The sequence below is a fragment of the Nesoenas mayeri genome (genome assembly GCF_963082525.1).
Source record: "Nesoenas mayeri genome assembly, chromosome: 5".
NCBI classification, from domain to species: domain Eukaryota; kingdom Metazoa; phylum Chordata; class Aves; order Columbiformes; family Columbidae; genus Nesoenas; species Nesoenas mayeri.
Genome location: NC_137548.1, coordinates 48,548,357 through 48,576,224, shown reverse-complemented (window position 1 = coordinate 48,576,224; position 27,868 = coordinate 48,548,357). Strand labels below are relative to the sequence as shown.

Below are 27,868 nucleotides of genomic sequence, written 5' to 3'. Positions count from 1 at the left end.
AGTTCCAGCCTGTGCAGTACAGCAGCACAAAAACAGTAGCAATGCCCTGTCCATCTGCCAGCTCAGGCACTAACTACTTTTATCAGTATGACTCCAGGCACAGCAAAGTAAGAGCATAAGCAGTATAGCAAGCAGGAAAAACAAAAAGCAGCCGCCAACGAGCATCAGACTCTAATTTACAGTAAGGCAAGCAAGCCCCACAGCAAGCACAGAAGCCTGCCAATTAATAACTAAACAGCAATAACAGCTATAATTTAATCTAACACATTCCAGTCAAATCTGTCAATTATCTTGAACTCTTTGAGACTCCCATTGGGTGTCAAAAAGGCTGGTTTAACCCCAGCCAGCAACTAAGCACCACACAGTCAGTCACTCATTCCCCTGTGGTGGGACTGGGGAGAGAATCAGAAGAGTAAGACTGAGAAAACTTGTGGATTGAGATAAATACAGTTTATTAACAAAGGAAAACGCCACACACATAAGCAAAGCAGAAAAAGGAATTAATTCACTATTTCTCATAGGCAGACAGGTGTTCAGCTGTCTCCAGGAAAGCAGAGGTCCATCAGGCATAACAGCTACTTAGGAAGACAAATGCTGTAACTCCGAATGTCCCCCATCCTTCTTGTTCCCCCAGCTAACATATGGAGCATGATGTCATATGGCATGGAGTATCCCTTTGATCAGTTGGGGTCGATTGTCCCACTTGCATCTCCTCCCAACCTCCTCTCCGCCTTCTTGCTGACAGGCCAATATGAGAAACTAAAAAGCCCTTGACTGCTTAACAACAACTAAAACATCAGTGTATTATCAACATTCTTTTCATACTAAATTCAAAACATAACATTATACCAGCTAATAGGAAGAAAATTAACTCTCTCCCAGCGGAAACCAGAACACTTAGCCTGTCTCAATTCACCCTTGGGACTAGAGTCTCAATACTTGATTAGCAAGTCAGTCAACCAAGGCTTAGACATATGGGGGGCCATTCCAGGAGATTTTGAAAGAAGACACTAAAATGCATAAATACATGAGACAATATTTTAATAAGCAATTTGATTAAATCTACCTTAGGCTGGCTAACCACAGGTCATAAAAAGCTGCTTTAAGGTTGTAATAAACAAAATCTTACTGAAAGTGAATGAATGAAAAGAGGGATAAAACAGAGAAGACCCATAGCAGTCTCAGTAACAACTTTCAAATGCATGTCATAAAATTATATGTTTCCTAGTAATTCTAATGACAACTAAGAGAATTTAAAAATACAAATACTAAAGGCTTAATTAAAAAACCAATAATATAGCATGACTGAATCAACAGTTCAAACAATGCTTTAAACTTTATACATAATTAGAAGGGGTCATCCTCACTTTTTTCCCCCCCAAGAATATATACTATATTATACTAATATATACTACTGTAACTTTCAGAAATGGAGACCTAGATAAAGTTATATGATGTACCAGTAGAGCAGGATCAAAAAATGCAGGGTGTTGAAATAGAAATTTTTAAAGCACGCAAACAAAATATCACATTAGCTCTCCACAGCTTTTTTAAAAATCCTTTTTTTGCATCTGAATTGTCATCCATCCTACTGTAGCATTTGACAGGATTCATAAATAGCAATGATTGTTCGGCATTTCCTTGTTCTTTTAATTCTTCTTTTGAATGTGTTTAACAATCAAAACTGACTGCCAATATCTGTTAATCAGTCGATTATAACAGCACCCCCTTCTGGTTTTAACACTGTGAGGTGGAATCTGGAACTCCCGTCTCATGAAAGAAACCTGTATAGGAGAAGTGAGAAAAAAGTGAAAATATTCTAAAACTAGGTCTTTCATAGTAAAAAATAGGCAAAGGGATATTAACTCCACTATAATAGCTGAACTTATTCAATTTCAGGGGCTGAAGAACAATTCTAGAATGGTTCTTGCAGGCCACGAGTTAGCCCTATGCAGGTGTGGTAGCCCGCACATCTTCATCACTCCAGCAGCACTCCAAATACCTGTTCATGCATAGACTCAATTTACAGCAAGCCTCCTGTCCCACTGCTTCTTTCTCTAGTGTAGGCATAAAGGCTAATGATCCAAGTACCTGTCTGTTCTGGGCTCATGCTGCCCAAGCAGCCATTTGCCATCTCTTCCGGTGCAAACGTGGTGAGTGGAGAGGATTATCTGATGGACCAAATCTGGGCAAGAAGTTAGCCTATCCTGTTTAATTAGGCCACCACTTTGGCCTAGCATCTCCTTTATAATCTCAGTACTGGTATCTTTAAACTTACTTATATCTTCAAGAAGTGTCCCAGACTCCCAAATGATACACTACCACTGTGTTTTGCCATACTGGGCTGTGAATTGCTTGTGGGAGAATTGTTTCAGGGATCCTTCATGCAAAGTACTGATAGATCATATTACCTGTGTGCTTTTACTTCAAAATATTTGTGATGAAAACTTTCAAAACACTCCTCATTGCTACATTAGAAAACAGAAAGTCATGGTAATTTGCTGTATGAGGTAAACAGGTGACACTAATCAATGAAACTTAATCGAATTGCAACCAGCCATTTCTGCAGACAGAAAAAAACCCCACAACCCACCATATAAGTAATACCACTGAGATGGACTGAAATCAAACCTAATCCTGCAGGCTGAAGAACAAAAGTGAGTCTATTCTCTGATTAGATTAGCTTACTAGGCTGGACTTTTTTTTTTCTCCTTTGGCTTTTTCTAGTAATGCTTGATACACTTTAGTTTTAAAAAGGAATTGCACTCTGTGCTGTACATAGGTGCTAAAATATGCACAGGACACAACTATTAACATATCTTTTTGTTGCATTGTGTGGTAAAGGAGCATTACTTCAGGCATAGATAACAATTGCAGTGGTAATGGTGTGGGAGTGTGGGAGATGTACAATACTGAAGTTGCCTGAGTGGGAGAGCAGACTGAAGTAATGGTGTCATCTGTAACCTTTCCTTCCAAACAGATCATCTCTACAGATAAATTCACACCTGAATAAAAATGTTGTTGTCATTTACAAGATCCCGTTTTCTCCTGCTGGATGTTTTGAAGGATCTAGCCCGTGCTGCTTCATCTGCACTGCGATATCAAACAAGTAATCATAACACTCACACCTAAAATTAAAAGGAAAAAAAAAATGATGTGTAAAGTAAAGCTCAAATCTTACCATGTTTTATGAAAACTTTTCTTCCTTGACCTTTACATCACCAATGTGACAGTCTGATTGGACAGTTCTATTGTAATTTCTTTCCTTTACTGTAGCATGGAAAGTGCGTGGCATTTTTGCTACATGATCCTGATTTGCTGCATTTCCATCAGCGAATAAAGAAGTAGATTAAAAAAATGGGACTAGGGAAGACTACATAAACTGTATTGGCAGGTGTCATATAAAAGCACAGATTGCCTGCAGATTTCATATGAGGAGGGACTTGTCCATGTGAAAGGAAAAAGTTGTCAACCCCATTATCTAGCATTGGTATGAAAGGAGAACCAAGCGGTACAATCATGGATTAATGCATTCTCAAAAGTTCCCTATACTTTAATTGAGGCCAGAACTTAATGTCCTGAATCATTGTCCAGGGGCTGGAAATACACCTCACATTAAGGCCATTAAGATTTCAAGGTATAATAGCAAAAGATACCACATTCCTAAATTGTACTCACATTGTTTTGGCTTTTTCCCATGTTTCTCCCCACACATAAACTCCGTGACGTCTGACCAATACAGCACATGAGTCCGGGTATTTTTCCATTGCACGTGCCATTCTTTCCTTGAGATCCTTCTCTTCTGGTGTATTCTCAATAATGGGAACCACTAGTGTATCATCATATCTAAAAGAAAAATCAATGTTCATATATTTAAAAAACCACTGTGTTTGGATCTAAGAAACAGATTCTCCTTCGACTGTGTAAAGATGTTAACAAATTCTCAACCCTAATGATTTTACGCTCCTCTCTTATGAGTCACTCTGTAACATAAGAACTCTCAGGAACATCTCTCACTCCCAAACATATGCTACGCTGCCAATATCCGAGCAACACTAGAGGCACAAAAATAAAATAACGCTTTAATGTATTAGGTGTAGCTGTTTGTTCATGTATCAACTTTGTTGTTGAGTTCCTTTACAACTTCTTCATACTCTCTTCATCCTGTATTGGCATCACTTACAAGCTTTATCTCAGAGTAAATTATTTAAAAGAATCATGAAGAAAGAAAGAAATTAAGCTATTGCTGGAAAGCAGGAAAAAAAAATATTTAGGTAGTCCAAAAAGCCCCTGGAAATAAGATATACTTGCTAAGGCATATAAAGAGAAATCAGAGTCAACACATGAAAAATAAATTGTCTGTGATGGAGTCACTGGTGGGCTATATGTGATCTTAAGAGAGCCTGAGAACCCCAGTTCAAGAGACAAGATGATGCATGCTACTCAGAAGATCTTGCCTAAGAGTTTCTGCTGAAGGAGGATTGGGATATTTGGCATTGTGTGAACCCTAATTAACACTGGCAGAAACTTGTTTAAACAGTTCTAATAAGTCTCCAGTTCAGGTTCAGATTTATCATTGAGATCACAGATATTTCATGAGTAGATGCTAGTAGCACTTGTATAAAAACACAGAAAGGAAGCAACAGTAAAAAATTACAGCTTGTACTTCGAATCAGATATTCAGAAAATTAAAAAGTCTCATCCCTTACAATTTTCAATGCTCCTGCTTTACCAAGGAAGTCCATAAAAATAGTGAATGAAGAAAACGAAGTTGTATATTTGTAGATTTACTTTGACTCTTACATATTCTGATCATTAAAATCAGATTTGGAGTGTGTGCTACTAATGAGGCCAAATGAGCTAAGGGACTGGTTTGCTATGTTCTGCTTTCTACTTGGATGTGAGTTTGGAAGCAGGTATAAATACCATAACTGATTCCTAATCATAACTATAAGCTTTTTATCAAGAACTAAAATCTATAAAACCCCAAGAATACTCTGAATGAGTTAAATACCTGATATCTCTTTAGTTTTACTGAAATATAAGCAGCCTATGTTTAGCCAAACCTCCTTCTGAGACTTTCAGAGCTATTTACTACAGATCTATTTTCCTCCTACTGAAGTCAAAAGTAAAGCTATTCTGGCATCACTGGGATCATATTTAGGCCAACAAATACTTCTGACTATCCTATCTGTAGCATTTTTTTAGATAGCTTCTGGAAAAGGTTTATGTAATTAGAAACAATATATTGTCAAACCCTTTTTTGAAAGATCCTATTCTGTACTACGAAATTGATTTTGAATTCAATGGGGAGCCTTGTGTGAGGTAAGACAGTGGAATCAGTATGGATGAATATGTACTTAGGAACCATAAAATCTGGAGCTTTGATTTCTTTAGTTTTTCTGGTAAATTAATAGGATGACATGGGACAGCACAGAGACATGGAACCCAATAAAGACAATGTCTCCTGATTAACATTTAGGAATGTCTGAGAATTTGAAATGCATATCCAAAAAATAAAACTGTAGTGGATTTTTTTAAAAAACAATGTTGTTAGACTATTCAATATAAGGGATGTCTTTTGATACATTAAAAATACAAATGCTAATGCTGACAAGAAGGTAAAGCTGGCAAGTCAACCTAAATGGAATAAAATATGCCCAGGCGTAAAATCACACGCCAGACAGGGGGCTTGATCTCTTGCCAAAGGGCAACAGTTTGTTACAAAAATCAGCATTAAAAAGTGGAAAGAATTTAGCATTCCAATTTTTCATCTAATTGTGACATATTATATAAATATTGTTTGTGGATCTCAATTTAACACTCTGTGGGTGGAGTCCTCAAAACAAGACATCACACATAATTTGGAATAACTCATCACTTAACTCAGAGGTCATTCTTGAAAAGTAATAACATTATCTTTAATGAGTTGTTTATTCTGAATTTTCTTTCAAAGTCTGTCAAGTAAAATCTAAAATCCTCTGCTCCTACAACACGCCCTAAACTAGCACAGGCAGTGATATATGAAGTCCACCCAAATGTAGTTGGTGTGTTATCAATGCAACCTAATGTTGGTTGGCTTCAGTTTCAGTTTAACATTGTATAGAATCATAGAATTGTTTTGGTTGGAAAAGACCTTTAAAATCATCAAGCCCAATCATCAACTCAGCACTGCCAAATCCACCTCTAAAACAAGTCCCTAAGAATCTATGCGTCTTTTAAACACCTCCAGGGATGGTGATTAAACCACTTCCCTGGGCAGTCTGTTCCAAAACCTGATAATCCTTTTGGTGAAGAAATTTTTTCCTAATATCTAACATAAACCTCCTCTGTTGCAACTTGAGGCCATTTCTTCTCATCCTATCACTTGCTACTTGGGAAAAAAGACCTACACCCACCTCGCTACAACTTTCTTTCAGGTAGTTACAGAGAGTCATAAGGTCTCTCTGGAGCCGCCTTTTCTCCAGGCTGAAAAATCCCAGTTCCCTCAGCCACTCCTCATGAGACTTGTGCTCTAGACCCCTCACCAGCTTCATTGCTCTTTGAATTCACTCCAGCACCTCAATGTCTTTCTTGTAGTGAGGGGCCCAAAACCTAACACAGTATTCAAGGTGGGACCTCATCAGTGCTGAGTACAGGGGGACAAGCACTTGCCTAGTTCTGCAGGCCATGCTATTCCTGATACAAGCCAGAATGCTGTTGGCCTTTTTGGCTATCTGGGCACACTGCTGGCTCATATTCAGTCAGCTGCTGACCAACACTCCCAGGTGCTTTTCAACCAGGCAGCTTTCCAGCTGCTCTTCCCCAAGTCTGTAGCACTGCATGGGGTTGTTGTGATTCAGGTGCAGGACCTGACACTTGGCCTTGTTGAACCTCATGCAATTGGATCCAGCTTGTCCAGATCCCTCTGTAGAGCCTTACTACATTCAAGCAGATCAACACTCCTTCCCAGCCTGCTGTTGTCTGCACACTTACTGAGAGTGCACTCAATTCCTTCATCCAGATCACTGATAAAGATATTAAACAGAACTGGCCCCAATACTGAGCCCTGGGAAACACTACTCATGACGGGCTGCCAACCGGATTTGACTCCATTCACCATAACACTTCGGGCCTGGCCATCTAGCCAGTTCTTCACCCTTCGAAGACTATGCCCATCCAAGCCATGAGTAGCCAGTTTTTCCACGAGTATGCTGTGGGAAAGTGTCAAAGCCTTTACTAAAGTCTAGGTAGACAACATCCACAGCCTTTCCCCTCATCTACTTACCAGGTCAACCTGTCATAGGAGGAGATCAGGTTAGTCAAACAGGACCTGTTTTTGATCTTTAGATATTTGTCAGGACACAGCTTTTTATTTGGTTTGTTTCTGTAGCTCAACAGAGCACAGTAGCTTTGACATTACAAGATTTTATCTCAAATCTCTTCCATAGGCTTGAGACCTTCTTAAGGAAAGCCAATGACTGAGGTATTTCAGAGGTCTTTTTATTTCTTATTCCTAATACTTTATATTGCACACTTTAACACACATAACTCAAATGACTTGTCATCTATTTATACTGCTGAAAACAAATGATCAAGCAGCATGCCTCTTTTCTTAAATACAAAGAAGTACCGGTAACAGCCTCCTGAAGTACACTTCTGGATTCCTTTTATCATCTCCTGATGGGTAATACTGAACTCACTCCCTGGGTAAAGAAGGGTAGCCATAACAGCAGCCTTGGAATGAGTATGGATCACTGCGCCTGCCCCTAAGAACAGATAAAAGAAAGAAAAAAAAAAAAGAAAATAGAAAATATTTTTAGAATGAATTTTGAAATATGTCTATTAAGAAAACTTTATTTACCTAATTGATTCATTTCCTTTGGCCAGACATCTTAGCAAATGGTGATCTACTGTATTAAAGGAAAAAATATATCACAACCTAAAAAAAGGTATGAGATAGTTAGTCATCTATAAAGGATAATTATGGATTGTCTTAGGACACTAGTGTTAGTAAGTGACAAATTCCAGGAGAGAAACTACTTGTAAAAATTCAAGGAGAAACACTACTTGTACATTTCTTTACATACTACAATGCTTGAAACACTATTACTTATCAGAGTTCTGAGATTCTAACGAATTCTCAAACTTATTTGTAAGATGAAATTTTAAAGACTTTTACTTTCTTTTCATGCTAGTACTTCTCTACAATTATCCACTGATTTTCTGAAAAAAATATTTATTGTAATCTTATTGTGTCATGATGGAAAGATAGTGTCATGGTTTAACCTGAGCTAGTAATATAACCATGATAGCTGCTTGCTCACGCCCCACCCCCATTGTCCCAAACAGGGGAGAGAATCAAAGGTGATGGGAGAAACTTGTGGACTGAGACAAACACAGTTTAATCAAATAACACTAATATACTACTAATAATAACCATACACACACATATATAAAATAGAATATAAAATAAAAGATACTCAATGCAATTCCTCACAAACTCTGTCTGCACTATGCCGCCAGTTCCAGGAAGCAGCACCCTGGTCCCGAACAGCCAGTCCCAGAGAGAAAAGAGAAGAAGGCAGAAAGGCCCAGAGATCTCCGCAAAGTGGCAGGATGGCAAAAGGCCGAGCTAACCAAAGTCCCAAACAGAACTCCCCCAAACAGGTCTCCATCCTGGCTCCAACCAAAGCCTAACCGGAAGAACCCAACTCTCCTTAAACATGAAGCATGACACTAATTGGATGGAATACTCTTATTGATCAGCCTGGATGTCAGTCAAGGTCTGCCCCATCTATGCCCCCCTTCCTAGCTGCCTCACACCTGTTGGCAGAGCGCTCAGAACTGTCCTTGGTTCTCAGACCAGAGCAATTAAAAACATTAACTCTGTCCCGGGGTGTTATTTTCTTGTTCTCAAACTAAATCTAAATAATTACGATGCCAGCTACCAAAAAGAAATGTTTCTAACATCAAGAAGGAAAATTAACTTGTTTTCAGTCAAACCAGCACAGATAGATAGACAATATTTACAATTTACTTACAAAGTTTCCATATTAAATGAGTTTTTCTCCATTACATGTGTCTTGTGCAGACTCCCTAAATCCTTTCTAAAGTAACAGATGGAAACCTTCACAACAGCAAAACCTCTCTATTACTGTGCACCTACAAGAGAAAAGTTTCATATTTTTTTCAACCTATCCATAATTAAGAATCTTTGATTGCAGCCAATGGTTGTAAAAGGATCTAAAACATAGTTGCTGAATAGGCAAAACTACCAGGAAAAAAAAAAATTCCCTACCTCCTCCTGCAACCTATTAATCCACTGCAGCAAAAATTAGTTCTGAAATGATGACCATAGGTCTAGCTACATGAGAAGACTAAAATGTAAACGACAGTCAAAGGTTGTTACCACAGATTACCTCCCATTGTACCTATTCTTTCACAAATCAATCCATTTTGCAGTTTCCTGTTTATTTCACTGTAAGAATACAGAATCACAGAATTATTTTGATTGGAAGAGACCCTTAAGATCACCAAGTCCAACCATAACCTCAACCTAGCACTAAACCATGTCCCTAAGAGTCTCATCTATACATCTTTTAAACACCTCCAGGGATGGTGCTTCCACCACCTTTCTGGGCAGCCTGTCCAGTGTTTTACAAACCTTTCCATGAAGAAATTTTTCCTAATATCCAACCTGAACCTTCCCTGGTGCAACTTGAGGGCATTTCCTCTTGTCCTATTACTTGCTACTCAGGAGACCAGCATTCTCAATGCTACAACCTCCTTTGAGATAGTTGTACAGAACAATAAGCTCTTCTTCAGGCTAAACAGTCCCAGGTCCCACAGCCACTCCTCATAAGACTTGGGCTCCAGACACCTCACCATCTTGTCACCCTCCTCTGAACTCTCTCCAGCACCTCAATGTCTTTCTTGTAGTGAGGGGCCCAAAACTGAGCACTGTATTCAAGGTCGGGCCTCACCAGCGCTGAGTACAGTGGGATGATCGCTTCCCTAGGGTACGGTATTGAATTTTAATTTTGTGGATATGTATACACAGTGTTTCAGTCATTACTGAACTAAAAACATCTGCTATGCACCTCTCATAGTGTAGGCATTCATAAAAAGAGGTGTGCACTGGCTTTTCTTTAGTTTCTTGTGCGGTGGAGGACCACTGATATGCTGTTCGTTCATGTCACAAACAAACATATCTTCTGCCTGTAAGAAAGAAGAAATTATTTTGACCTGTGATGACTCTTCTCAGGAGACAAATATATACAGCATATATTTAATACAGAATGTGATCTCAACTTTGTAAAAGTGCTGTAATGCACCACATTTATACTAGCTTTTAATACTGTTTACTGACATTATGCAATGTGAGTTAGTATTAGGTACTCCTTTTATTCAGACTGCTGCCAAGCAGATATTTGTAAAACTAAAATTTCCTTAGAAAGGAGACAGCTTGTATATAAATAACAGAGAATAAATCAAAAGGAAAAGTAGTAATTGATTAAAAAAAAAGAAATGTAGATGTACTTTTCCTTCCTCCCTTAAGAAATCAACAAAGCACACAAATTAAACCTCCATATAGTATAATATAGTATAGTATAATTTGTAGAACTAATTTTTTAAGTCTTGCTTTCAGTGGCTTTACATCCATGTTACCTTTGCAGCAATCAGCTACTCATAATAGTACAGAAAATGGTTCAGGACAGCAATAAAACTTTCTTTTTTAATGTTATTTTAAAAATCAGTAGGAAATACAGTTGCAAGAGACTTCCTGACTCACTGTGCTCAGTCTACTGCTACTGCTATCGAAGAACACAACCATCACAGCCTTGCCATGTTATGCTTTTGCTTGCCTTGCTAACATCTTCAGCGAGCACTGCTGCAAAATCTCAGGTTTCCATCGGTGAAGACATTCCTTTCACTTCTCATTTTATTTATCCTCAGATCTATAAAACAAGAAACCCTTTCTACATATTCTATTCTGGGGGAGTTCCTGCTGTCATAAAATAGTTTTCATTTACCATTCTCCCCTCCACTTATATTCTGGGTTTTTTTCTGGAAAGGACAGATAGAGGAGGTCACCTTTTCACGGGAGAGTCACTCAAATTAAAATAGAAATAAAGTGTTAATGCTTAATTACACATGTGCCGCAATAACTTGAAATGTAGGTAGACCACTATAAAGCCATTCAAGCTTGACAAAGAATAAAACTGGACCTGAGTCATGTTTGAATTTCACAGTCTACTGTGTTAATTTAAAGCAAAGAGATCATTAAGACTAATCTACACTGGTCACTGAAAGACATGTTGGCTTGCTATGTTAGTGGAGTACTGGACAAAATCTTCAGTTGTTTCCATACGGCAGTACAAGTTTCTAACTTTACATAAGAAAAAATCAAACCCTAAACAAAGGTATGTTCATCTATCTCAAGCTGAGCTCTGAGGTAAAAATACAGTTCAACATACCTGTATTCTTTCCTTTTGGACTCCTGAAGGAGCAATGTAGATTTCATTCCTAAGAAAAGTTACAGACAGGGAAAAAATGATAAACACAGGGTTGTTCAACTGCACAGGCTTTAGAGGTCTCAATCCACTGAAAAGGAAATAGCAAATGTAGCCCTCATAATTTAATAACTTTCTTACTCCTTCTACAGATTGACATGTAGATGGTTTTCAAAACAGAACTGAATCATACAAGGGCATTTGAAATCTCTAAATTGCAGGGGTACAAAACCGTGCTTTCAACTTGCCAAGAGATTTGAAACATACATAGAAGTGCAGCCTTATTTTTCCTACACATAAACATACAAAGCCTTCCCCTTCAATAAGTCCAAACAGGAATCCCCAGAATTCAGAATAAAAATGGAATAAGAGAAATTGCATAAATAAGTTTGTTTTTTGTTATATTTCTGTCCTTTAGGTTTTTCATGCATTTATATGTTTATTTATATAGATAAAAAGATAACACTAATTCAATGCAATTAAATCACTGAAATTCAAACATTAGTGCATCACTTCTTGCAAAGTTTACATAAACAAAAACAATGAAAAATAGATTTAAATTAATTCAATTTTAAGATGAGATCTGAAATATTTTAAATTGTAATCACTATTGAGTTTCAACAGTAACATATCAAATTCAGGAGCACAGAGACATCTAGTGAATAATTAGTCAAGTTACAGATACATCTTGTAAGGACCACAAGATGTTTATATTTCTGGAGAAGAGCACTTAGAAGAGCAACAAAGTTGGTGAAAGATCTAGAGCACAAGTCTTATGAGGAGCAGTTGAGGGAACTGGTGTTGTTTAGCCTGGACAAAAGGAGACTGAGAAGAGACCTTTTTCCCCAAGCAGTGAGTGATGGAGGCCAAAAGGAAACAGCCTCAAGTTGCGCCAGGGGAGGTTTATATTGGATATCAGGAAAGAGAACTGATTGAGTCCTCATGCCTGGAGATACAAAGAAGATGTTTAGGTACAGCACTTAGGGACACGGTTTAGTTGTGGACTTCGCCGCGTTAGGCTTACGGTTGGACTCGATGTTCTTAAGGGTCTTTTCCAGCCTAAATGACTCTATGATTCTAGCTCTTCCAAAAATACAACTCTTATGATGATGTACTCTTCATAGCGGTTAAACAACTGTGAAGCACATCAAAATGTGGCCTTAGCATATTTGTAATTTTCAATATTCATGACTAACACTGCCAACATTGCATTAATTTAGATTTAATTCCTTTGCGTAAGAAAGATGATTGAGAGTGCAATATATTGAGAAATCAAGTTGTAATTTGGCTACTAATGAAATACATGCATTTCTTCTTAAAACATTTTTTTAAAATCTTTTTAGAAATTAATCATGAAGGGAAAAATCTGATTAAGAAATACCTTTGAAATATAGGACACCTGATACAGAATTCTAGATTCATTTTTAATATGATATCCCACATCCAAACTGGCATTTTTGAGTAGTTGATAAGAACTGCACAGTGAGTAATGCCAAGTGGGATTAGCTGGTAAAACTAGTTGTTAGAATTTCAATCAAATTTCAATTTTTATTTTGTTATTTTCTATGTAACAATTCGAAGTCTGATCTCTGCCTCCTAGCTACTCACTTTGAAACATACCTACTGTCCCTTTAGGAATATATACCTATATTTATACCTTTTATATCTATAAATATATGCACCTTAGGTATATGTTTATACCTTTAGGTGTATAACAGTACAGCCACAAAGATTACTATTTCTAGACCATGTACAATATTGGTACCAACTCAAGTATGTATTTCAGTGTAGTCTGAGCCATAGAACTGCTGAGGAAAACTGTACTACTATGTTAGTTGACAAGATTTGTCTTGCCACAATCAACACGAATTGCACTGAAATGATGAATAGGCTACATTTAGCTACCGATGAGAAATTAGTACTAGAAATATTTTTCCATAAATGAAAAAACATTAAAAAAATATTAACCCTCTTATCATTTCTGTCTTTATTATTTTGCAGTTGCTTTGCTTGCAAAATCAAGCAGGGAAGTGAAATGCACAAAGGCATTAGAACAGCACAAATATAAGCATTTATAGCCTTTACTTTTTATATATATATATATATATATATATATATGTAATGTATCTAAATACAAATACTTGTTTGTGTCTGCATGCAAGTGTACGACAGAAAAATGAGAGGTCAGACAATTTCAAGCTAGAGTGTCACAACACCCTGTGACTGCAGACAGAATTGCAGGCACTGTACAAAGTGTTTTGCAGAATGAAGACTTCTGTTTTTTCAGTGGCCACTGAGAGGAGCTCTGTCTCCATTAAAAGCTTGGGAAGTATGAATAGAGGGAGACAGGTAAATTAAAAACTAGTGCTCCTGAGTAGTGGATACATCCCAAAAATTGTTTTGCTGTTACTTGTCGTGGTTTATTACATGTTAAGAATATGTCCTTAGAAATTATCTCAGTAGAACAGTAATTTATTTCTCAAATGAAATGTCTTGCCTGCAAAATTCACAGGCATTTGAAAGCTGTGTGCCTGGTGTAACCCATTCTTAATTCCACAGTCAATTAAATGAAAAAGGGGGAATACATTGTTCCTTAAACAAAGGAACAAAAAGCATCTACCTTAAACAAAGATAGAAAAAGGACAGAAAAAAAAGACACTCTGAAGTTGGCTCTCTCCATTGAAGGGACTGCAATGATTAATTCAGACTAGCCGCCTCCCTTCTATATAGTTAAATTTGGTGTACTATTCGTTTACCTCTCTAACTTCTTGTTCACTCTTCCAAACATTTTTCATGGAACTGAAATGCACTCAACAACTACTAATCACAGCGATGCTCTCTCTCTCTCTCTCTCTCTCTAACCATCACATTCTTTCTCTTCCATCTTTACTTACCCATGTTTCAGGCTGATTCCTCCACCAGTTCCTGTTACCCAGCCTAAACCATAAAACAGTCTACAAAGCTCTGGGATAAGATTTCTTGGATGTAAATTCTCCTAAAAATAAGTTAAGGAAATAAATTAAAAACCATCAGAAACATCAAATCTAAGAATTTCAATTCTGAAATTGAGTTTAAAGGGGTAGTACTTTCATATTGCAGTATGACAGTCTAATTTATGCTTATGAACATCAGTTACAAAACGACTGCATGTTTGCACAATGCCCTTTACACTTTGCAGGGGCCATTCGCACCTTGAAATGAACAAACAAAACTGCTAAACAAAATGTACATCTGATTATCCCTCACAGGAAGGGTCTTATCTCAAATTTATGTGAGTGTAGTGGCCCACAGGTATTACACAAGTGAGATTAAGTCACAGACTACTGCCATAAAAAAAGAAAAATAAAAGCATCTAACATTACCCATTTTGAAAAGCCCAGCTAATGTTTTTTTCCTATTGAATCTATTCTGTAGGTTTATTTTGCTTGATTTACAAATTTCAGTAAAACAAACTTTATTAGTTCTGTTATATAATATTTTCACATAGCAGTCAAAAATACAGTAGAAACCATAAACAAATTATTTGATTTCTACATTTTTACAATATTATGTTACCTTATATGCAGTTTAGCCAGAATTTATATTCCATTATTCTAATATTTTAGAATGAAAAAAGGTCTTAATTTTTTTCATATTCCATTATCACATTAATAAATATATCTGCAACAGATCTATACCAATCTATTAACCAAAGATATCTGTAGTGTCAGAGATTTACTCATAGCTAATCTAAACCAGAATGGCTTTATAGTACAAGCCAAAACTACTGGAAACTCTAAACTGCACACTGAACATGTAAAACTAAGAAAGCTGTACCTATGTCATATTTTAGCCCCAGCCTACCTGCAGCCGGCAGCTAAAACCATGTACCACCTGCTCACCCTTCCCATGCCCCTGATGGGATGGGGACAAGAATCAGAAAATAAAGGCAAAATTCGTGGGTTGGGATAAGAACGGTTTAATGGAACAGCAAAGAAAAACCAACAAACTATTCTATTATTATAGTCTATGACCATTAAAAAGTCTCAGCTTTATTTTATACTAACTGCCTCACCTCTAATGCAGCGTAAAAAGACTGATGGCTGTAATTAAAATGTTTTGTATTTGATATGCTCCCTTGTCTATAGATGCTGCAGATTTGTAGAAGCTAGAAGAAGAAACCAAAGACAGGAGAGTGGTATGCATGCAGTCTTGTTATCAAAGTCCAGCCATAGATTTTGTTGCAGGTCTGCCTCAGCCTTAATACACAAATATGTCCCAGTCACCACTTCGCTGCCACTTGCAGTTCTGTACTGTTTCTTGCCTTTCTCCTCTCATCTGTGACCAGCAGGTTGATGCAGGTCATTCCCCCCTCTATTCTACTCTGGTGAGACCCCACCTGGTGTCCTGTGTTCCGCTCCAGAGTCCTCAGTACAGGAAAGACATGGACCTGTTGGAGAGCATCCAAAGGAGGGACACAGAAATGATCAGAGGGCTGGAACACCTCTCCTATGAGGACAGGCTGAGACAGTTGGGGTTGTTCAGCCTGGAGAAGAGAAAGCTTCAGGGAGACCTTATTGCAGGCTTTCAGTATTTAAAAGGGACTTATAGGAAATATGGGGGCAGACTTTTTAGCATGGCCTGTTGCGATAGGACAAGGAGTAATGGTTTCAAATGAAAAGAGGGTAGATTTAGATTAGATATAAGGGAGACTTTTTTTTACAATAAGGGTGGTAAAACACTAGCACAGGTTGCCCAGAAAGGTGGTAGATGCCCCATTCCTGGAGACACTCAAAGCTGGACTGGATGGAGCTCTGAACAACCCGATCTAGTTGAAAATATCCCTGCAGGGGAGTTGGTCTAGATGACCTTTGAAGGTCCTTTCCAAATCAAACCACTCCATGATTCTATGAACAGGAACAACAATGAAAGCACCTACAGAGCAATAGCCACAACCCAACCATGTGGTGGTCCTGCTGCAGCAGCCTGTGCCAAAACCTCCCACTGTGGCTTGTACCAAAACTGCCTCCCCCTTGCACGAACCACAGCTCGTGCCTGAAATACAAAGCACCAAATCGCATGGTCCATATAGAACTGGGAGCGTTCTCCACCATGCTGCTACGCACAGCAAGAGCAAGAGAGAGAAAGATGGGAAGAGAAAGAGAGAGAGACAGCACCCCTGGCCCCCTTTGTAACTGAGCATGATCTTATATGGTATCCAATACCCCCTTTCTGGGTTCTGAGTCAGCTGCCCTGACAGTGTAGAAATTAACCCTGTCTCGGCTGATCAAGCACATTCCACCCCTTATTCTATATAATTTATGGCATGCTCAGGTCTTACCAACACATTTCAACTAATTATTACCACCTTAAACATATATACACATACACACAGATGGTTTTTTTTCTCAGTTCATGGCATAATCTTATTCCTTTGGAATGTTAATTGAGTACATGACTTTGGACTGTATCGATCAGGACAGCCTCCTGGGGCAAGAAAGCTGGAGTCTCACATTGTACTGCTGCATGCAGCATCTAGGACTCATAGTTCATGCTCACGGTTTACAGAATAAAGGCATCAACCCTGAGGAGGTGGCTGGATGCCAGCTGTTAGAGCCAGTTCTGGTTCCATCATTGCTGCACTTTGTTTAGTTTAGTAGAAGTTCATTCTTCATTAACCTGAAAGGTACGTACTGAGTACTGTCAGTATGGTGTATAGTATTACATAGCAATTACCATCATACAGTTCACATCATGGGAGTATTCTCACCCAGAATCAAATCCCCCATGGCACGCATGGGACTCCTCCATCCTTCAGCATTACGCACCAAGTGCACCCAGGTCCCTAAGCAAAAGCAGTTCCACGGAGTCCAGCAGTTCCTTTGCTCAAGGCAGGAGTAACCCAGACTGTCTTCCCTAACGCAATTCCTCATGTGCAACACAGGGACTCTATCCCCTTTATAGTACATGGAAGCTTTGACTAGGCAGGGCCAGCTCGATTGGTAGATCGCCTAGTGTTAACTAACCAGGTGGCCTGTGCTAAATTTGAATCCAAATTTGAATCCCAAAGTTCCACCATCCATTGTTCTTAGCATAGTCTTTAACAGTCCACTGCACTACTTGATTTTCCTGGAGGCTGGTGCATGATAGGGAATGTGATACATCCACTCAGTGCCATGCCCTTTGGTCCAAGTGTCTACAAGGTTGTTCTGGAAATGAATCCCATTGTCTGACTCACTTCTCTCCAGGGTGCCATGTCACCACAGGACAGGCAATGGCATGGGGCATGGTATACGTTTCCAGTCACCTGATGGTTGCTTCCACCACTGTAAGCACATAGGGCCTGCTGTGGCTGGTTTGCGGCAATGTAATATAGTCAATCTGCCGGACCTCCCCATATTTATACTTTAGCCATCACACCCCATACCACGCATGCTTTAACTGCTTGGCTTGCTTGATTGTAGTGCATGTTTTACAATTTTGAATAACCTGTGTAATAGTGTCCATGGTCAAATCCATCCCTTGATCACGAGCCCATCTACATGTTGTATGCCTTCCCTGATGATCTGAGGCATCACTGGCCCACTGAGCTATAAATAATTAACTTTTGTGTTGCTAGTCCAAATCTACCTGAGACACTTTAATCTTGGCAACTTGGTCCACTTGCTGGTTGTTCTGCTGTTCTTCAATAGACCAACTTCTAGGCACATGAGCATCTACGTGGTGCACTTTTACAAGCAGGTTCTCTAGCTGGGCAGCAGTATCTTGCATAATTCAGCAGCCCAGATGGGCTTGCCTCTGCACTGCCAGTTGCTCCTCTTCCATTGCTGTAACCACCCCTACAGGGCATTTGCCACCATCCATGAGTCAGTATAAAGATAGAAAACTGGCCATTTTTCTCATTCACAATATCTAAAGGCAGCTGGATGGCTTTCACCTCTGCAAACTGACTTGATTCACCTTGGCCTTCAGTGTGGGACTCCACACAGCAGCTTCCCACCTCCAGTACTTTCCCATTATATGACAGGACCCATCAGTGAACAAAGCATATCGCTTCTTATTCTTGGGTAACTTACTATACAGAGTTGTCTTTTCAGCACGTGTCACCTCATCTTCTGGTGGTACTCTGAAATCCTTACCCTCTGGCCAGTCTGTGATCACTTCTAAGATATCTGGGTGATCAAGTTTCCCCATGTGAGCCTGTTGCATGACCAATGCAACCCACATACTCCACATAGTTGCATGATAAGCAGAAGAGACCTTCCTTTTGAACATCTAGCCCAGCACTGGCAGTCGAGGTGCCAGGAGGAGCTGTGCTTCAGTACCAACCACTTAACAGCAATGTGACTTAAGGCCACAGTAGTCTACTGTTAGTGTCCACTCTCCACTGGACTTCTGCACTGGCCATATGGGACTGTTAAAGGGGAAGTGAGTTTTACTGATCACTCCTTGGCTCTCCAGTTGATGAATCAACTTATGGATGGTAATCAGGGAGTCTCAGTTAGTGCAATATTGCCACCAGTGCACTGCTGTGGTAGCAACTGGCACCTGCTGTTCTTTGACTCTTGTCAGTCCTACAACAGAAGGATACTCCGAGAGACCGGGCAAGGTAGACAGCTGTTCAACGTCCTCCGTCTCCACGACTGCTATGTCAAAACCCCACTGGTACCCTTTTGAGTCCTTAAAATACCATCTTCTGAGGCAATCTATACCAAGGATGCACAGAGCATCTGGGCCCATCCCGATGGAGTGATTTTGCCAGTCCTTTCCAGTCAGACTTATCTCAGCATCTAACACAGTCAACTGTTGTGAACCCCCAGTCACCCCAGAAATGCTGGTGTGTTCTGCCTATTCATAGTTTGATGGAATTAGAGTACATTGGATGCCGGTGTCCACTAAGAGCCCTGTACTCCTTTGGCTCTGATGTTCCAGGCCATCGAATCCACATGGTCCAATAAACCCAGTTATCCATCTCTTCCAACTGGTTCAAGGCAGGGGCCCTCTAGTCCTGGTCATAGTAATCACTGCTTCGTTTTTGCAAGAATGAATCAGAAGCCCCTTCAAGAGGATCAAAAGCAAGATCAGCTCTTCTACTCTGTCTGGGGAACTGCCCACTTGAAACTGGAGTAGCATTTTTCCAGGCAGAATCCCCTCTTGTGGTTGTCTTTCCCTGCAACTCATGTACCCATGCCTCTAGGACTGACGTGGGTTTCCCATCCCACCTCCTCATGTCTTCTCCATGGCCATGCAGGAAAAAACACAGGGTTTCCTCTTTTGTATACTCTTTATATTCTCTTTCTTGATTGGAGAGACGCTCTTTTCGAGTAGCTGAGATCATAGGCTGTACAGGTGTGGAATGGAACCTGTCTTATTATGCTGGAACTCTCAGGTTATTTTTTCAGCTAGCACGTCTTGCAGTTTCTCCACAGCTGAGATGCAGGCCTGCAGGGAAGAAGATAGACTTCCTTTGTATCACTGTAGTTGGCCAGCCAATTCATCCACTATTTGTTCCTCACCTTCTTTCCATGACACTAATGCCAATAAGCCAATAAGCTGGCGCAGGTTTTGGCCAGCCAATTCATCCACTATTTGTTCCTCACCTTCTTTCCATGACACTATTGCCAATGAGGTGGCAAAGGAAAATTGTGCACTCTGCAGGATCTTTCACCACATGGGTTGTATGCACTGGACTTCATTGGGATCTGTGGGTAAACTGTCATTATTGGTGTCATTATAAATCACCTCCAGAACAGGTAATTCCCTCACGTACTGGATACTTTTCTCCATGGTGGTGCACTTGCCTGGGTGAGAGGTAACATCTTCCTGAATGGGATACCTTTCCTTCACACCCTCCAGAGGCTGAGGATTTGTGTCTTTTCCCCAACTGTCTTGCCAATGCCTCCTTCCTTAGACAGGGATCCTAGCTGTGTGGCTTCCCTACCCTCTAATTCCAAGTTACCTGCCCTGTTATCCTAACACTGGAGCAACCAAGCAACGATGTGCTCACCATCCCAACAGCTGAAATACATGCTGCCACCCACCTAGGGATAGAGATCGGGTGATTATCTCTGTTTCTGCCTCGTCCTGTTATCATGATGGAGCTGGGTCATTACGTTCCCTCACTAAGCTAACTGATTTTTTTGCATATTTCTCTATCTGTATAGGGGCAACTGATACAGACATGGGTTGGTTCTTTGATTCAGCTGCAGCACCTGCTGCCTGGGTTTGGGTAGCCACAGTGCCTGTCACGGGGGCTTGAGCAGCTGCAGTGTTTGGCACAAGGGTAGGAGTAGCCACAATGCCTGTCAGTTTGTTATCCCCCTCTTCACCCTGGGGGTGCTGTATGCTATTGAGCAGCATTTGGTACATACTGGCTAAGGCCTACCACAATGCAGTAATTTGTGCTTCTTTGGAATAGCCAGAACATTTTCCTTTTAAATATTCTGTCACTTTATCAGGGTCCTGTAGCTGTCCAGGAGAGAAACGCCAAATCATCAGAGGTGAGAAATTCTCTAGATTTCTGCCCATGTTTTCGCACATGTCCTTCCATCCATAACCATCCAGCCTCGGGGCAAATGAGTGATATTCTTAACATGTTCTTTTGTAACCCTGTATATGACCTCAGACACATGCAGGAAACATAGCAACAAGAGCCTGCTAACTTGAATATCCCCAGGGCATTCAAAATCCACAAAAACTAATGTACCTAAACTAGAGAAGATGAGGGAGGTGAAAAAATGGGGGAAAATTCTGCACACCTCCACCTTCCCCATATACTGAGGGACGTTGCCTTAGATAAGAAAATAACAATACCTTATAAAAATTCCAACCGAGATGTGCAAAATAAGAAATCATGATCTCATAAATTGATATCATACAGGACAGCAATATGATAAACCTAATCCTTTTCCCAAATATAATAAACAGCACCACAGAGAACACATAGGGCATGTAGGAATTCAGATAACACAGCCATGTAGACAAAGAAATAAACATCATGACCACTCAACTAACATAAGTAAATGCATATTTTAACACACCCCGGTCAGCTCTGCTGTTATTCCAAGAACGTATAAAGCAATGGACACACATCGCAAACCGATGACGTGGCCGCGGCAGCTCGCGCCGAAACCACCTCCCCGTTGCCCGCCTCCACCTTGCCTCAGTGTTCCAGACCGCCCTGGTCGAGGGAGGGAGGAGAAGGAGGGGGGAGGAGAAGGAGGAAAGGGAGGGGGAGGGGGAGGAGGAAAGGGAGTAGGGGGGAGGGCGGACCCGCCCCCTTTGTAACTGCGCATGACCTTATATGGTATCGGATACCACCTTTGCCTAGTTCTCGGTCAGCTGCCCTGGCAATGTAGAAATTAACCCTATCTCGGCTGAGCCTGCACAACCTAATAGGTAGCAGTCCTTGATAAGGGAGTACTACATTGGAAAATTAAAAATTTTGAATGTTGGAATCATTTACATGAGAAATATAACCAGTATACACAGAGAAAACTCGGAGATGCTAACTTAATTCTGTGTGATTGAATTTATGCATTTGCGTGTTGCCTTGAGTACTTCTGAGAGAACAAAAAGCCCCATTTACCAGTGTAAAAACTAAAAATCATACGTTCTTTCACAAAGATCCTGATACAATTAAACCCATCAAGGAAGAAATTAAACAGTACAGAAACAGAGTAGTAATTTTATTTACATCAATTTATCTCCCTGGGATGAGGTAGTATTTCCACCTACATTAATTACCACAGTGCTACAGCTGGTTTTCTTTCTTACTTGACTGTGTGACAGAAATCAGCAATTAAGCACAACAAATGTGCTTCTTGCATTTGTTTAAACAGAAAAAAAGGATTAGTTTTAGGAAGTCTAGACACTTAGGTCACCAAATACAGTTACCTGCTACAGCAGCCAACTCTCAAGCCTGATCAGTACTTTAAAGTTCAACTTAAAAGTATAGTACCATATTCTTCAATTGCACTAGTTTCTGAAGCTATTATCTTTAAAAAACTGGGATTCAGTTCAGATAGTATTCTTGCCTGCTCTGATTTTGTTTCTGTTATTTAAAGTCTCTTTTAATATAGTAAAAAGTGATCTGTTCATTCATTTCAAGTGATAGAAACAAGACTCTAACCAGCACTCCTAGAATATTATGTAAGAAGCTAAGATTTTCAAAGCATCATGAACCTTCATCAGTTCACATTACTTGAAATAAACAGAACAGCAAATGTAAGGGTGCATGACTCCTACATTTACAGTGAAAAAAATCTGAAATCTTCCCATTCACACAGCTGAAAATGAAACTACTCCTTTCTAGCTTTTTGCCACTGAGAATAATATACATCAAATATACTCCGACATTCCTCAAATACTAATTACTCTGAAATGTACCGTGAATCTGAAAATATTAATGAATGTGTTGTATATTTATAAATTCAAAACAAGTGCACAGAAGGTGTAAATGATGGATCCCAATTTTGTTGTTCTTACTTATTTACACAGAATTAATGGCTGTACACAATTTTAATCTGTTCACCTATCACAAAACTGAGTGCCACAGCATCTTGTTTTGACTCTTATTGAAAAGGACATTACTATTTGTAGCCTATGTGCAACACTAGTATTTTTAATTTCAAGTAAAAATTATTTATTTTCTACTTTTACTGGAATAAGCTTATATTTAACAGGTTTATATTGCTGTTATTTATTGAATGTACACAGCCATAAAACCCCTAGATTATAACACTCCTACAGTTGTTTCATATTTTCCCTGTTTGATGAATGTTGACATTTACTGCAAAATTCATATTCATAGGAGAACATGAATGCTTTTCACTACTTTAAATCATTAAAAAGAATTTTAAATAAAAGCTCAATTTCAGAAGCTATCCTCAGAGTTTAACAGTATTTTTCCAGGATCAGTGGATACTGATTGCAACCATAAAGTATTTAAACAAAAACATTACCGCATTTCGTGTTTAAAATTACTGATAATGACAGTTCTTTCCATAACTAAGAAAGTGTACTTGCTGTAATAAGCCTGAGAATGAACATGTGTGAAAGCAGTAGGCAACTCAGCAGGATTACTCTTTGTCAAATCTCAATTAGCAAGTACCTTTACATTTTATTTTTAAGTACAGATGCCATCTATTATCTCTTCCTTCAAATTTCCAACTCAGGATATGGCCCACTAGTTTTCTGATACAGCTAACATGAAAAATTTAGCCTCTTTCCTGCTATGTTATTACCATTTTAGCCTAAGTTTCTATGTGGTGTTAAGTATAAAGGAAAACTCCACAGATCTCCATGACCTAAAAGAAATGACTAATTTTTCACTCCATTAAATCGTTATTTTGAAAACAAATTTGCTGGTAAATTTCTAAATAGAAAGTGACTGAAAATTTAGAATATTTCCAGCAGTCAAATTTTTTTTTTAAATTATTATTGTATTCTGCAAGACTGTGGTGGTTCAAGGAAAACTAGCTTTACCCTATTTAATTCAAATTACTGTGCCTAATATAAATTAAAAACCAAAACAAACCCACCTTCCCAAACAAAAAACCCAGAAAACAAAGTAGATATAGTATAATGGAAATCAAGGTGGATCCAGCCTACTTGTGGAACAAACACATTTGTAAAAGATTTTAGAGATAATTTTCAAAAGGTGTAAAACTGACCTAAAATGTCATTATTTTAAGATACTATAGTAAATAAATAGTTAATAAACAGTGCCTGAAATATGTCTCTCCCTTTCATATATTGCTTGGACATCATTCCTCAGAAATAAGCACAGACTGCACAGATGAAATCATACCATTGATATTTCATACTGACAGGTAGCAAATCATGATGAGGTTTCTTTGAATAGCTATCTAAGTTTGATGTGGCAAAACAGATTTGTGCTACACTGTACTAATAAAGTGAGAAAAGTACCATTAATAAGCTAGTAGATTTCTGTGTAAAATCTGTCTTTAGCATAGAAATTGATCAAATAAAAACTAAAGTAGCAAAAATACGGTCATGATCCTTCAAAAAAGTTTATTTCCTACAACACCTTCGGCACCACACAAGGATTCTATAATACAAAAGGGAAGGGTTTTTCGGTTAGTAAAATAAATAATTGTAAGGAAGAGGTAGGAAAGTAATGTGGTTAGGATTCCTACTCTGCTTAAAAGCCTCACACTGTCAATTTTTATAGCAAGCACATACCTCTAACTGAAATGGATCACTTATAGTGTGCCTTTTTTATGTTTGTAGTTTTTTAATTGCAGCAATTAGAAGCTTTAATAGTTTTTCTTAAAATGACAAGTGACTAGCTGCTCTATTACTCAGCTTAGTTACATACGCCCATGAAAGAACATTTTCAAGAGAAATGCTTGTTTAGCAGCAGGAATCCAGATTGGGGGGGGGGGGGGGGGGGGGGTATACTGTTAACACACACAGAATAAAGAGAACAAAAGCAAAAAATAAGTAGCACATACCACAACTGGTAGAGACTTATTACCAATACGTTCGCTGAAACATCAAGAAAAAAGTGCTGCTGTCACTGTTCTCTCCCACCACTGCAATACCACAGTGACTTCAAAAGTTGAAGACTGAGTGATCCTTGATGGTCTAAGGTAAAATCATAAGATTTAAACAAAGGGGAACTAGTATTTTGTGAGACTGCCAGCCTTTAGAATCACAGCAAGCACAGGCTTTGTTTATTGCAGCCCCTCTGGACAGACCACTTGTGTCTTGTTGCAGGGGGCTACACACCTCAGGAAAATGTTTGTATTGGACTTGGAGAACCACGTGTGAAGAGGCAGTGGCAGCAGCACGGGAGAAATGCATATGGGTGCAAGACAGCAGCAGTGGTTCTGAGGCAGCAGACAGGCTAGGTGAAGTGATGGAGACAGAAGCCTGGGGCAAGTTTGACAAGGTTTGGAAGTACCTACCTTAACATCACATTTAAACTTAAAATGACAGCAAGTCACAAACTCCTTAGGCCAGGGGTGTCAAACTAATTTTCACCAAGGGCCATATCAGCCTCACAGTTGCCTTCAAATGGCCAAATGTAACTTTAGAATTCAGCCCATGGGCCTTGTGTTTTCTACTCAGTTATGTGCATCACCAACACTGTCTCATAACACAACAGACATACTGTTTTTTCTCCTTGAAACACAAACATGTATTCGCTTTCCCATCTATCATTAAATTGCCTTCCTTCTGCATCAGCCTTTAACTTACTAGACATTTTGGGATTCAAATTGATCCACTAAAGATGGTATGGTGCGCCATCTAAGTAAAAGACCAAGATGTCCTTTAGGACCAGGTCAAATAATACTCAGGCCCTTTCATGCAGGCTCATCTTTCCTTCAAACCCTCTTCCCCATGCAGCAGAGCTAGCCATATCCATGGAGAACAATGTACAATTCATGAGTGGGACCCTGGCCACTGGTTATAAAATATCTTTTTAGAGGTACTTTGTTTAAAATAACATGTAATTGCTAAAGTTCCTGTATCTAGCTAATTTATTAAAAAATTAAATTAAATGTTTGCGCAGTTGAGAGTACCCCTTTAAGTGCCCCATTGTCCCCTCACTACAGTCTCCCACTGCCCGGTAATTCTGCTTTTTCAATGCCCCAAGGCAGTTAGTAGTGTCCCACATCAGTCTCACCTATTACTCTTATTACTCACTACTCTTATTACTCATAGGCTCACTGCTGTCCTGTAGCTACGGCCGCAGCTCCTGCCGTTCTGCTCCTGCAACGCAATGCGTGTCACACACGCTGCACGCGTGACTACCGTGCTGGCAGGAGCCTGGAGGCGAGGAGCTCAGCACTGCCATCATGTGGAAACAAAGTGCTGGGCCAGATAAAACAAGGTGGCCCATTCGGCCCGTGGGCCAGGTGTTTGACACTTGTGCCTTCGGCAGTCCATTTAACTGTACCAGGTTAGGAATATTTTCCTAATGCCTAACCTAAACCTTGCTTGTTGAAACTTAAGCTTGTTATCTCTTAACAAACAGTTATGGACATAAAGAAGCCATTCTCCCCTTTCATCTCTGTGACAACATTTTACATATTAAGATAACAACTCCATTTGCTCCTCAGTTTTTTTCTTCTGTCTTTTTGACTAAGCAAATTCTTTCCCTCTTTCCTGACAGGCCACATTATGTAGTCTGCCAATGATTCTCATCTCCCAGTTGTCGGTCCACACTGTTCTTGATGCTTGGGCTGGTCTTTTGACCAATTCCACATATGAACAGGACAGGTATTTCAACCCTCATCCAGGTGATGATCCCATATGCTGTAGCACAACATTTGCTTTCTTTGATGAAGCACAGTACTGTCAGCCACCGAACTAGAAAAAACCCCAATCAATCCAGCACAGAAAAAAACCCAAACCAAATCTAAACCCCAAGGGTAACTGCAGCCAGACTGTAAGCTGGCAACATTTTAGTAAGTGTAGTAAATTTCATAACATTTCTATACTCTCTGTTCATTGTTAACTATGAAAGTTACTAGCTGATTACTAAGGTTACAAATATAGCCTCTATAGCTGCAATTGCGAACTGCTGTCTTGGAGCACCCGCTAACACGAAGTGCCCCTAGCCAGGCGGCAGGCAAAGCGCGGGCAGATTGCGGGATCGTCCGCAGCATCGGGGTGACAGAGGTGGCTATGGCAGGGCCCGAGCACGCCAGCAGAGCCCTTGTTAGTTCGCTGTCCCGCCTCGGGTCTCCAGAAGTTCCTCACAGCGGCAGAGGGGACCCTGGAACGCACAACTGCGCCTGCAGGCAGAACTGGCCAGCCCCACATGGCGCGCCACTGGGCTGCTTAAAGGGGCTGCTGAGGGGATAAGGCGTGCGGGCCTCCGCTGCTGAGCCCCTTTGAAGCTCACGCGGCCTGAGGGGTAGGCACTACGTGTGGGGTCTGCGTGTAGCCCTCGTTACCTGTGCAGCGTCGCTGTCGTTGGCGGCGGCCGCCATGGCGTAGGTCGGTCAGCGAGTGCGGGGTCCTTTTTCGGGGGCTTCTTCTGGGGACCTCGCGGGCGCCTGCCTACCCTTGGCGCTGTGTTATTGATCCGAGAGATGCCTTGGCTGGCGGCGCGAGTCCTCTTCCCGGCGCGGAGGCAGACTGTCCGGGATGGAAAGACTAGCACCCTTCCCCCTACTCTCTCCCCCGGGTCGGGAGAGCAGGGAAGGTCCAGTAGTGGGAGTAGCTGGAGGGGAGAATCCCAGGTGCGGACAGGCAGGCAGGGCTCAGAAACGCACGCATGCATCTGCGGTAGGCTTGTACTTTAGGCGATACAGGCAGTGAGGTCCAAGCAGGCGAGTGGCTGGAACGACCGAGGCTTGTGCTGCGGGAGGGCTTACCGCTGTGCCAGGTGCAGGCGGGTGGCCAGCAGTAGAGCA

At 40.1% G+C, this 27,868-nt stretch overlaps 1 protein-coding gene across 4 annotated transcripts; it reads right to left on the bottom strand.

Annotated features, from left to right (window-relative positions):
- Positions 1-434: 434 nt before the first annotated feature.
- APIP (APAF1 interacting protein) lies at positions 435-27,758 on the bottom strand. 4 transcript variants are annotated; one of them, XM_080344569.1, is made up of 9 exons: positions 17,211-17,231; positions 15,550-15,642; positions 14,390-14,490; positions 11,460-11,508; positions 10,083-10,200; positions 7,613-7,748; positions 3,679-3,846; positions 3,006-3,128; positions 435-1,784 (listed from the first exon to the last, which is right to left on the bottom strand). In XM_080344569.1, exons 1-8 carry the CDS (start codon positions 17,214-17,216, stop codon positions 3,029-3,031), a joined length of 771 nt encoding a protein of 256 aa, XP_080200695.1. In that variant the 5' UTR covers positions 17,217-17,231; the 3' UTR covers positions 435-1,784; positions 3,006-3,028. The 4 variants fall into 4 exon arrangements, with proteins under 4 accessions (XP_080200695.1, XP_080200696.1, XP_080200694.1 ...); XM_080344570.1 differs by lacking the exons at positions 15,550-15,642; positions 17,211-17,231 and adding an exon at positions 27,407-27,578; XM_080344568.1 differs by lacking the exons at positions 14,390-14,490; positions 15,550-15,642; positions 17,211-17,231 and adding an exon at positions 27,407-27,758.
- Positions 27,759-27,868: the final 110 nt, after the last annotated feature.